Source organism: Lepidochelys olivacea (assembly GCF_965140295.1).
Source record: "Lepidochelys olivacea isolate rLepOli2 genome assembly, chromosome: 16".
In the NCBI taxonomy this organism is placed as follows: domain Eukaryota; kingdom Metazoa; phylum Chordata; order Testudines; family Cheloniidae; genus Lepidochelys; species Lepidochelys olivacea.
In genome coordinates this window covers 19,755,724-19,768,401 of record NC_140426.1, presented here as the reverse complement: position 1 = coordinate 19,768,401, position 12,678 = coordinate 19,755,724, and the positions used below count along the sequence as shown (strand labels likewise).

Below are 12,678 nucleotides of genomic sequence, written 5' to 3'. Positions count from 1 at the left end.
GTAGATGTTACAAATATAGCCGCGTTGCTAGCTAGCAGTGGTTCACGGCTGCCTCGTAGAGAAGCAGGTATTTCAACTTAGCTTACCTTGGTTTCAACTTCAGGGTGCTTTTCTTTTGGGGCAGGGAGGTTTCCCTCCATCCGCAGGGCTCCATGTTGCCCCCCACGTTCTGCTGCTCAATTGGCCATAGGAATCTTTGTTGGTTGAAATGAGACTTTTCCGTCCATAGGCAAGAGAAGAAGATGCTCCTGCTAGCTTTTACTTTTTATGGTGAGGACTTAAACCTGCTCCCCTTAAAGCCAATGTGTGGGATTTCCAAAAATGCCTAAGTGACTTAAGAGACCCAGTGCTCCTCAGTCACCATCCTTTTTCTGAGTGCTCCTAAGTCGCTTAGGTGCTTTGGAAAATCCCACCCACTACTTATATGCACTACAGTAATGGTCCAAAAGATCTTCCAAGTGATGCTACGGTGTTTGGGACTACGGCACTATACTTTTTTAAGGGAGGGGATTTTGTCAGCATGAGCTACTGCATGAAGCCTGAGGTTAGGAGCCAATAATTCATGAGTTCTAATCCCACCTGTAAGAACCTGGCCTTGGGAAAGTCATTTCATCTATCTGTGCCTCATTTTCTCCATCTGTAAAATGGGGATAATAATATTTCCCTACCTCACAGGGGTGTTGCGAGGACTGATGTTTGTAAGGCACTATGTATGTGCTAAGTATCGTTATTGGGAATGTTTACCCCACCCAGGGCCGGCTCTCTGCTGGCCGAGATGCTGCAAGCAGCCACTTGTGGAGTGATGACTCAAAAACCATCCTTACTCTAAGCTTGCCTTTGCCCTCACTCTGTAAACCCGAGCCATCCCAGTGCTCAGGATTTCGTTTTAGATTTGCCACTGAGCCAAGCCGAGCTAACAGCCTCCAGCGACTTCCGGGGAGGAGAAAAGGAAAGACGCCTGGGTGAGTTGAGTTTGCGCGAGCGCTGGGCATACAGCAGAGAAGGGATTCTGGTGTAGGCGAGAGACGGGGGAACTGGTGGCAGAGCCCTGGTGCGCTGGCTGGGTCCAGGCTGAGAGAGTGGGAGAACGGCTTCAGTGGCTCTTGGTGTACATCTCGTTTCTTGGGAGGCAGAGCAGCGTGGAGTAGGCAGGCAGGAGGAAGAGCCGCATGGAATAGGATTTGTAGGAGGAGGAGACCAGAGCGGATCAATTCCGGGACTCTGGGAGACTGAAAGACTTTTCTGCCTGTATCTTCTGTAGTGCTGATGGAGAGGAGGGCGAGAGTGTTTTCTTGACTCGTTTTCTTTTTCTCTTGGGGGCAGGAGGTGGCGGGGAGAGAGGTGTCCTCCATGTTCTCACTGGAGGGCTGAGGTCCCCCTTGCATTTCAGCCCTAAGATGCAGCTGCCACCTTGCTATCTTTGGGTGACCAGCAGTGGCGGCTCCTCTAGGATGCATGGGGTGGGCAGTGTCCTGTTTGGATTGCCATGCCCTATCCCCTGCCCTTCAGATTTGCTTTGTGGATTCCCATGGAGGCCCACTGGGTTCCAGGTGGCCATGAGGCTCCATCCACATGGATGAGATCACAGAACCTTATCCACCGCCAGAAAATCTATGCTCAGCTTCGTGTGTCCATTTTCCCCACTCACTTCCAGATGTCAGCAGCTCCAGTACTGACTAGGAGCCCAATCCTGCTGCCATCAAAGCCTTAAGCGGAACTCTCACTGATTTCAGAGAGAGCAGGGTCAGACCATGGAGGGGACTTTCAAGCTTACTAGTGCTCCCCATTAGATCATTTTGGAGCAGTTCCTTCCTCCTGCCTCGAGCAGCTTGGCTGTCTGCCTTGGTAGCACTCTCAGTCATGGAAATTTTAATCTAGCATAGATTGACTGTGATTCTTATTGTTTACACAGTAAGGACGGCGATCAATTGCTCTCCATGTCCACTGAAGTCGTACAAGAACTAATCAGCTTAGTTTGCAGCAAGGGAGATTTAGGTTAGATATTAGGAAAAACTTTCTAACAGTAAGGATAGTTAAGCACTGTAACAGGTTACCAAGGGAGGTTGTGGAATCCCCATCATGGGAGGTTTTTAAGAACAGGTTAGACCAACATCTGTCAGGGATGGTTTAGTTTACTTGGACCTGCCTTAGTCCCAGGGACTGGACTAGATGATCTCTTCAGGCCTCTCCCAGCTCTACATCTGTATGACTGTTAGATTGACATTCCTGCCTCGATCCTTGCTCTGCAATGGAACTGGAATACATATAGGAAGAAGACACACCTGAAATGTTTACAAACCAAACAATCCGTTTGTCTCAATAGTGGAGAATTTACAGTGTAAAGCCCCAATCCTGCAAACGCTTATGCAGATGAGTAATCCCATCAACTTCATAGGAGTTAATCATGGGTAAAGTTACCTGCTTAAGTGTTTGCAGGATGTGGGCTATAAGACAGACAGATAGGATACCCTGGGGAGGGACATACCTGGCTTAAAGCATGGTCCTGTTAATTCTTTTGCACATGTAATTTTATTGACAAGAGGCATCCCATTAAGGCTGCTGGTACTGCTCACTGTAGGTGCTGGAACTAGGGGTGCTGCACCCCCTGGCTTGCAGTGGTTTCCATCATACACAGGGTTTACAGTTTGGTTCGATGGCTCTCGGCACCCCCACTGTACCAGTTGTTCCAGCCCCCCTGCTGCTCACGTGAGTAAATTTGCTGGGGTGTATAAGCGTTTGCGGGATATGGCTATTAGATTGTAGGGTTTTATTATTATTCCTTTCACATGAAATATTGCTGACGGTGATGAGGTGTTAGAATTAATCATCTGGAATTGAGAAATCTAGACGAGGCCCTAATTTTTAAGATGACTCCTAACAAAGTCTCTAATTCTACGATTAGATACCTGTGGATGCAATTGGGTGGGTTCATGCACTTGCAGTTATTTACGCCCACAGTTACTGCATGCACACAATTCCAAATCCAGCCCTGAATATCTGTAAAGATCTCTGATTTCTTTAATGGGGTTTTGAAGGATATTTGTTCGAAAGTTGACTGTCCCTATCCCAGTCCCTACCTTACCCCAGTACAGACTCCCAATTTGGTAATATGATTTTTTGGAATTATAAATAAAATCTTCTCTAGCTGTCTTGCATAGGTGCTGGACCTATGGGTGCTGGGGGTGCTGCCGCATCCCGTGGCTTGAAGCGGTTTCCATCATATACAGGTTTTACAGCTTGATTCAGTGGCTCTCAGCACCCGCACTGTACAAATTGTTCCAGCACCTCTGCTGTCTTGTGCTAAGAACAGTCAGTAAATTACCAATGGCCAGATCCTTCTTGGCTATCTCACTCGAGTAGTGCATTGACTTCAGTGGACTATTTATGGGCCCAATCTTGGAAGGTACCAAGTGCATTCAACTTTCTTGATGTCATTGGAAGCCAAAGGTGCAGAGGGCATTTCCAGAGATGCGTAGCACCTTGCAAGATCAAGTCCCAAGTGAGTAAGGCAAGTGGAATTTCCCCCCCTAAGATATAGATCTAAGGAATGAAATCCTGGTCTTACTGAAGTCAATGGCATGGCCCCGTTGACTTCAGTGAGGCCAGGGTTTTCCCCAATGATCCATGGAAGCAAAATGCTTGAGATGAGTTCTGGGCTATTATCCATGTTTTTAAGAAAAACAGACCTACTTGAGGACATTGTGGTTTCTTTGGCCGGCACTAATTCACATTCAGGGTCCTCGCCATTGTCTTTCAGTGCATGCTTTTATGGATCTCAAATTCTTGATTGTAATGTATAAAACACGTGGACCTCTGACTGCATTGTCTATGCAACTGACGCTCTCCTCCCATTTGCAGTCTGTACTTTATTAGTACAGTAGGGAAGGTTGGAGAATGGTGAACCCTGCAGAGTCTTTTATAGATAAAGACTCTGGAACTGCCTTTTGCGGAGAAGCACTTTTCTTAAGAAATTCTCTTTGAAGTGCTGTCTGGGTTTATTTTCTTCTGAACTGTTTTACTGTTGCTGTCACTTTTGGCTTGTTGAGACTTTTTCATAAGTGACCATAGCATGATTTAATTGAGACAGGCCTTATATAGTGTAACGTTAACAAAATGTTCCAGCTCTTATAGCAGAAGTGCCTGAGGGCTTTGTTTATGGATCTGAAGGTCCCAGGTTCAATTCTTTAGTGATGATCATCGTGCTGGTACATGGAGTGCAGCCACAGTCCCTTGAGCTGATGCTGAATGCTTTATGCAGAAATTACCTCTTTAGCAACTAGAATATATGGGATTGTGTGTGCCTGTCACTCCTGCTCCCTGGATGTGTGAGGGTTGATTTTGCAGAGTTAATATGTCATGTCTCGGTAGGTATTTGTCTAAGGCCCTGCAGTGAATTGTGAAGCAGTAGGTATATCTCAGATGGTTTGGAGGGTACTTTCTGACTGTGTTTGTACCAGTGAGGTGGGCTGGGCTGGTTGCCAGGACTGTCTCCAGAAAAGGAGAGATGATGAGGAAATACAACTGATCTGATTCTGGCTGGCCGGCTGACAGAGAAAGGATCTTTAGGGCAGAGTGGGAATGTGTATGAAGGTGGTGCTGCAGGGTAGAGTGGATCAGACAGAATGGGAAGAGCTGAGGGAATTGTAGGGCTTTCCTCTCTCATTCCTGGCATAAGGGATTGGCAGAGGTTTCTACTATTAATGAGCTTGTGCCCATGTAAATTCCCGGAGCATCACAGAGCAAAACAGGTGCTATAGAGTGTGTAATTAGTTCATGGTCATCAGAGAGTGGAACTGTTTGGTGGAGTGGCGAGCAGGAATGATACATATTGAGGGGGTTCTGGAGGACACTAGATCAGTGAAAGAGGATGGATTGAATTGTAACACCTCTGTGGCTGCTGCAGGTTATTTGGTAATTACACTTGAATAGGTTACAAATAATTGCCATGGAGCCTGGACTCAGGACTAACCCTTTGCGCTTCCCGTAGCTGTATCCAAGGACAAACATTAATCCACTCTCTTCACAGCGCTACGGCATCATCCCTGTTTTCCAGATGGGGAGACTGAGGCACAGGGAGTTGAAACGTTATGCCTAAGGTCACCCAGTGCGAGAGCTGGGAATGGAACCCAGAGCACCTGACTCCCAGCCCTGTGCACTGGCCGTTAGGTCTCTCTTTGTCACTGAGGAGACAGAAATATGGATGTGTTTGCCCTTTATTTACCTCAGAGGACACAAGTAACCATACTCAGCATTGCTGTGTAAGAGGATTTGTTTAGTGCTGCTTTCAGAATAAACCACTGGTCTCCAGGGAGTTAAACGTGCAAGTCTGTGAATTTTCTTGTAGCAAACTGCTGTGGTTTCGGAGCAGCCCAGTTCAGGGTTTTAAAGCAGGGGGACATTTTTTTTTCAGGGAGTTATAAAGATTTCTTTAGTTTCAGCTGTTCTAGGGGATAATTTCCTCTAGGTTTAAAATAACTAACCTACGAGTTCATGTAACTTCCGGGCGGGTTGTGAAGAGTCCTGGACTGAATCCCAGCTGATGTAAATTGGCACAACATGATGGAAGGCATCGGAGCAACCCTGATTTACACCCACTGAGGGTCTGCTCCCTTGTCCCTGAACCACACAGCAGGGGCACCAGGGTCTCACGTCATGAAATTACTAATTTAAAAGACTCCGTAAGCCCTAGGGCTGGGCTTTCTGAAGGGAATCAGTGCAAGTTGGGTGCTTCGGGTGTTCCACACAGCAGTCGGAGGTGTGATAGCAGCATGCGTAGCCATGCCCGAGCTAGTTTTGATCTAGCTGGCTCATGTACCGATAGCAGGGTAGCTGCAGAAGCACAGGGTTAAACATGCCTGGGACCCTGGGCAATTACCTGGGCAGCTAGCCTACGCAGAAATCCTGCTGCCATGGCACACAAACGAGGTGAATGAAAGCTAGCTCAGGTATAGCGACAGGTGCTGCATTCACACCTGATTGCAGCAGAGCCATACCCTAAGTCTTTCCCTTCCCCTCTCTCACCAGACTCTCATTCTGACTTGCAATTGCAAACATACCTCCTCTACTAGTGGCTAAGCAGCTCGGCAAGTCAAGAACCCAAAGGCATTTCATGCAGCTGTTGGAAGTCCATATTTTCGGTCTTTCCTGAGTGAACTTTCTTTAAAAAAAAAAAAATTAAAGGAAAAATCCAGTGATCAAAAGGCCCTGGAGTTAGAAAACCTTTCCTTTTGGATGCAACCGAAGCCTCACGCACTGATGTGTGTGTCATAGGCAATAATCAGCCATTGGGTATGCTAAACAAACACAAGGCATATCTTACAGTAACAGGGCTCTTTAGTTTTAATGTATTGTTTTGCTTTGGAATTGGCCAGGAATGTTTTTCATACAAGGCCAAACTGTTCTTGATCTGTAGGAGCACAAATCTGTCTCTCCCCTCCCCTCTTCCTCCCCGGTCCTGCAGCTCAAAGGCATTCTCTGGCTTATTGAATCCCCCGAAACGGGATCTTATCTCACAGCCATGTCTGTCAGGCTTTCTAGTCACAGTGTGAAGCGCTAGTGTAGTAAGGTCGCTGCTCTGAATGCAGATTTCCTACCAAAATTAGTTCGGTATGGATGAAATTCACATCTGTGTAGATTGCCAGCACAAGAACTATCTGCCACTGAAGTCCCACTTGAGCCCTTTTGAGTTAATTACAAGGCTCATTCCATAGCTCTTAGGCATGTGTATCTCCCAATGAAGTGAATGGGAATTCTGTATGCATTAGGATCAAATATTGAGGCCTTTATGACTTAAGTGATACATACGCTTTCCACTGGCCCTTTGCACAGGGGTGAATTTTACCCTACCAAGCCTGCAGTCCCTCTGCATGCAAAACCCTCCTCCCTTCAAAGAGAGATACAGGTGCAGAGAGCTGCAGAATGGAGGCTTTTAACCATTCAGCAAATGCAGCATTTCTGTACGGTAGATATAAATCAAGCCTCCGCTGTTAGATTTTACACATTCTGTAAAAGCAATTGCTGTGCACCTACAAATCTCACCGTAAGTCTATCAGAATGAAGTCATGCAATAAAATATCCCACTGCACTACAATTAAACTGGACTTTAAGGCTGAGTACTAAAGAGTAAAAAATTGCTCCAAGACTGCTGCAATTTTTCTCTAAACAAGCATTACAAACCCAGGGAGTTCAGAGTTAAGGTTAAACGGAAAAGGAATGGGTGAACGTTGAGGCTGGAAAAATTCAAACTGGAAATAGGGTGCAATATTTTTACCTTGTAACAATTAGCTCATGCAGCGAGGGTAATTAGTGATTGGGACAGCTTCCCAAGGGCTGCAATAGAGCCTCCGTCACTTGGAGTCATTAAGTCAGGATGGGATGGCTTTCTAAAAGACAGATTCTAGCTCAAGTTCTGTTGGACTCGATTCAGGAATCACTGAGTGGAATTTTCTGGCTTGGGTTTTGCGGGATGTCAGGTTAGATGACCCTAGTGGTCTCTCCTGGCCTTAAAATCTATGAATCTACGAGGGGAGGAAAAAATCCCAACAAGTTAAGGTATGGGATTGCACATTTAATGCACCCAAACAACTGTAACTTTGTCCTCTGATGACCCTAGCTTCCATTGTTCCTTTCTCTGTTCTTTTCTTAGTTAGCGTCCCATCCTGCAAACGCTTGCTCATCCCATTAATGTTTTGCAGCAGCTACCCTTGACATTGTGCTATCTATTATCTAGGATCAAGGACCCGAAGTAGAGTTTTAAGGAGCAGACCTGTGTGCCAGTCTCAGCCGGTTTACATCACCACTCTCTTAGCTTCAACGGTGGGGCGGTGATACGCACCCACTGAGGATCTTGCCCTTTAAAGTTTGGAAACCCGGTGGAATTGGGCAGAGACAGGGACTCTGACTGAAGAGACACCGAGAAGGGTGACCCCTCAGTGCGCTCCCTCTTTGACAGCACACTGGAATTTTATTCCCTCTTTTGGCAGAGGCAGAGTTCCGTCTTTTTTCCGGAACCCTCGTTTCTAGTAGAAAATGAACTCTTGCAAACTTTCATAGACTGTCAGTGTAAACAGAACTTCTTGGAATATTATCATTAAAATCACTGTGATACAACAGTCAGAGGATTCAATTTATTTAAGATATTATCTGAAGCCTAGATGTCATTTATCCGTTTGAATTAAGCAAGCTAGACCAACTGGCTGCTATCTTAGGCTAACAGGTTTTTAGTGACTCTGAGCTCTCTTTCGCCTGTGCAGTTGCTATGAAAGCATTTTGCTTATGGCTCTTTTCCCCTCCCTCCCTACCCCTTTGGCTTATTTGTTTGCAGAAAAAAATGGACAGCCGGGAATACCAGGACGCACAAGGTTTTGCAGCGGATATTCGGTTAATGTTCTCTAATTGTTACAAGTACAATCCCCCAGACCACGAAGTTGTAGCCATGGCCAGGAAACTCCAGGTAAAGATGTTGGCAAATGCGTCTTTCAGAGAGTACATTTTAGTTCCCCCTTAGGAGGAGCCTCCTAGGTTCTGCGCGCGCACAGCTCCTCTTGGTCTCAATCCAGGAGGGTCCTTGACTTCCCTGGTATTTGGAAGGGGCCTTAGATGCCCTGTGCTGTACCCTGTTCCTCACATGGTGTGACTCAAAGCTGAACCCTCTGCTCAAAGTATGGCCTAATCATTGCTTCGCAAGGTGATAGGCGAGCGACCTTGGGTTTACATAGCGCACCCCTCTGAATGCCTCACTGAAGAGGTGGGAGAAATTGTGCAGTCTGACAACTATGCTAGCAATGTACCATCCTAAAGCCAACTTCCAAGGCTGTTGCAGCAGATATTCTCACGCTCGCAAACCAGAGGTGCTGTTAGTGTCAGTACTGGCAGGGTTTTTTCTGAACTGGACGGAGGAGCTAAATCCTAGAGCGGGAGTCTAACCAAGCAGCGGAGCAGCAAGTAAGCAGTTACGAGGAAAGCAAATGCACAGGGAATTGCCAGACTCGATCAGACCCAGGATCCATCTAGCTCAGTGTCTGGTCTCTGTCAGTAGTCAGTTCCAGATACTTCAGAGGAATGTGTAAGAATCTCACAGCAGGGATATATCTGATAATCGGTCCCCCACAAGCAGGTCTCAGATGATTTCACAAAGAGAGATTAAAATGCGATCCAACTCCTGTTGAGAGTCTTTCCATTGACTTCCAAGGAGCTGGGATCCACCTCTTATGACTTTAGACCTTAAACTGTCTGGGGCAAAGAATGCTTTCTAGTTACTTCTCTGTACCGCACAATTGAGCAGGGTTTCTAGCATGATCTTAAAAGATGCAGAATGAGGTCTTTGTGGCTGAGGCATCTTTGTCGCCCTGAATCCAACAACCTCTGCAGGACGTCTTCGAGATGAGATTTGCAAAGATGCCAGATGAGCCCGTGGAGCCCCCGCCCCCACCTCCTCCGACGGCGCCGGTCGTCAGTAAAAGCACGGAAAGCAGCCACAGCAGCGAGGAGAGTTCGTCTGACTCGGACAGCTCCGACTCTGAAGAAGAGCGAGCGACCAGGCTGGCTGAGCTCCAGGAGCAGGTGAGCGGCAGGCCAGCTCTGAGCAGCCTCACCATAGTGAGCGGTGTGTCTGTGCACATGGTGTGCACGTCTACACAATGCATAGTAGAGCTGCACTTGAGGGTATCATTTTGTTGTAAACCACCCCCATCCCCCCCCCAAGGATCCCAAAGCAGTTGGCAAATATGAATGAAACCCCACAGCAGCCCTGGGATAATCTAGGAAAAGATTATCACACCCTTTTTATAGGCAGGGAAACGCAGGCATACGCAAGTGAACTACCTACTCCCTTTGTGACCTTGGGCACGTTTCGCTGGGTCTCAGTTCCCTTTGTGTAAAATGGGGTTAATGATACTTCTTTTCTCTCTCCCATTGGCTGTCTTGGCTGTTTAGGCTGTAAGAGCTACAGGGCAGGGACTGTCTCTTATGTGTACATGCAGCACCAAACACAAGGTGGCTTGGTTAGGGTTTCCAGGTGCCACCAGAACATACCTAAATAATCAAGTGACTTACCCAGCACGTCATTGGCAGATCCAAGAATAGAACCCAACTGTCCTGATGCCCCAGTCCTAACCATTAAATTCCCTACTTTTCCATGAGTGTCTCCATTCAAGAGGTGGCTACTTTTCATTTGCCTAAAGAATGAGAACTAAGTTTTCTCCCGAGGGTCAACTTCTGTGGACCCGTATTTAACTCTTTAAAGAAAGGTTACTAAAAATCAAACAAAGTCTCCCAGCTGAAATCAGTAGACTCAGCCTAATGATTAACTTTAAAAGCTTCTGGTGTAAATGGGAGAGGGGTGAGCACATGTGGGTGGGTGGGTGAATGCTGTCTGTGCCTGGAAGAATGGAGTGTGTTGATAATGGGGCTCAACTCTTCTGTTCTCCCCGCAGCTGAAGGCCGTCCATGAGCAGCTAGCTGCTTTGTCGCAAGCGCCCGTGAACAAACCAAAGAAAAAAAAAGAGAAGAAGGAAAAAGAGAAGAAAAAGAAAGACAAGGAGAAAGAGAAAGAAAAAGAGAAGCACAAAGTGAAAGCCGAGGAGGAGAAGAAACCCAAGGTGGCCCAACCAGCCAAACAGACCCAGCAGAAGAAAGCACCAGCTAAAAAAGCAAACAGCACGACCACAGCTAACAGGTGGGTGTTTGGCATCTTGTCCAGAGTCTTCCTATATGTTAGTCTTTCCCTTCCCTTGCCAGTTTTTTAGAATGAGCTTTCTATTCTCCATACTAGCCTAGTGATGGGGAACCACACGCGGGTCACATCGGGTAAACGTCTTGGGTGAGAATTTCAAAAGCACTCAGCATTGACCTACCTCTGCGTCTGTTGAAGTCAATGGTGAGGATCCCACTGACTTCAAGGAGAGCAGAGTTAGGCCAGCATTAAGGAAAATTTCAGAACTTTGAAAAGGCTCCCGTTCTGTTCCAGATGGGCAGAGGGTCTGGGTTGGGGTCGGTTACTTTGGGCCAGGTCCCTGTTCCTGTTGAAGTCATTGGGAGTTCTGTCATGGGTTCAGGATCTGGCCCCTTCTTTCCAAGCTGGCTTATCTCTCCCTAATGCAGACACACTGTAAAACGCAAAAAGGGCCCCAACCTGATCCCAGTGAAGTCCAAGTGAAAAATGAGTGTTTCTTCCAGACCTCACCAAACGAAGCCCACCCGAAAGGGTTACATCCACCATCTAGTTCTATGGTGCTGTGATGGGTTGTACCTCTCTGGCACCCTCTTGGAGTGAGGGGTGAGGTGCTTCTCTTGTCTTGGATGTCCTTCTCTGAACGGGGGTATGACGGTTGTCTGGGTTCCAGACTTGGGGTACAACTCTCTGGCTGTGCCCCTGAGGGAGTCTGTTTTCTTCTGGGGCGGGAAGAAGGGAGGTGTTAAAGTAGTCCAAAAGAAAAAAGCCACAATACCTCCACCGCCTACGAAAAGGGTCGCGTCCCTGCAGTCTCATGTAGGGTAAAGGCCAATAGTCCTGGGGGGAAGATCTGGGCTCCCTACCCCTTTTGTCCAAACAACCTGGACTAAGTCCTGGGTCTCTGAGAAGGAATGTAAGGAAAAATCTGGTCCCTCTGTTTCCTCAGGGAGCTCGTTTGGCTGCTGCTCTCGACGAGGTCCCCAGCAGACGGCCCCTGGGGAACTTGTCTGTTCTTGAATGCCTCCCAGCCTGAACCAGGATCCTCCTTTTTAGGGACCTGCCCTTCTCCAGGATTGATAAGCCTCAGGGGTGTAGCAGAGTGGGGCCTATTGAGCCCAGAGGAGCTCTTTAACCCCTTATTGATTGGGCTGGTGCTCTCACAGTCTGTAACAACTGCCGACATGCCAGACTGAATTTGTCCTAAATTGTCTTGATGCTAGACGTGGGATGTTAGGCCCCTATCCGGGACTAGCATTCCTGTTCGAGACAGCATTTAAGTACATACTTCAGTCCCACTGACATCGTTGGGTCCTGAACACAGGTCTAACACCAGGTTATGGTTTGCTAACAGTCAACGTTCGTGGTAGAACATTTAGTACAAGGGGAGGAGAAATGAACTCAATACACCAGCGAGTGTGTTTGTGCTTTCGAACCCTCCAGGCAGCCTAAAAAAGGAGGCAAGCAGGCACCTGCACCCTACGACTCTGAGGAGGAGGAGGAGGGCTTGCCCATGACCTATGATGAGAAGCGGCAGCTCAGCTTGGACATCAACCGCCTGCCGGGGGAAAAGCTGGGCCGGGTAGTGCACATCATCCAATCCCGGGAACCTTCCCTCAGGGACTCCAACCCCGATGAGATAGAAATAGATTTTGAAACCTTGAAGCCCACCACTTTACGAGAACTGGAGAGATACGTCAAGTCTTGTTTACAGAAAAAACAAAGGAAACCATTTTGTAAGTTACTTCATGGCTCATGAGTTCCCCATCAGCCCCGCAGCGCGGGAGGCGAGGGGTTGCTCATTAGGACCCGCTTCTTATCAAACTCTCTTTCCAAGTATTGATTACTTGTTGGGAATCTGACGGTGATTTTTTTAAAAGGCCTCTTTCCCCCAGTGGAAATGTCCAAGACCCTCCTCTCTAATCTGTTTCTGCCCTCCCCAAAATCCTATTCCATGGAAGGCTGAAGGTTCCAAGCTCCCCGGGACGGCGCTCCTTCCCTCCAGAATC

At 47.4% G+C, this 12,678-nt stretch overlaps 1 protein-coding gene across 3 annotated transcripts in view; it reads left to right on the top strand.

The window, feature by feature from the left end:
• The window catches only part of BRD3 (bromodomain containing 3), a 47,266-nt gene that overhangs the window by 31,288 nt on the left and 3,300 nt on the right, over positions 1-12,678 (top strand). For all 3 annotated transcript variants that reach the window (XM_084650150.1, XM_084650149.1, XM_084650148.1), the window contains exons 7-10: positions 8,324-8,452; positions 9,370-9,561; positions 10,434-10,675; positions 12,113-12,405. In XM_084650150.1, coding sequence (XP_084506276.1) covers positions 8,324-8,452; positions 9,370-9,561; positions 10,434-10,675; positions 12,113-12,405 — 856 coding nt within the window. The remainder of the gene's footprint in view (positions 1-8,323; positions 8,453-9,369; positions 9,562-10,433; positions 10,676-12,112; positions 12,406-12,678) is intronic.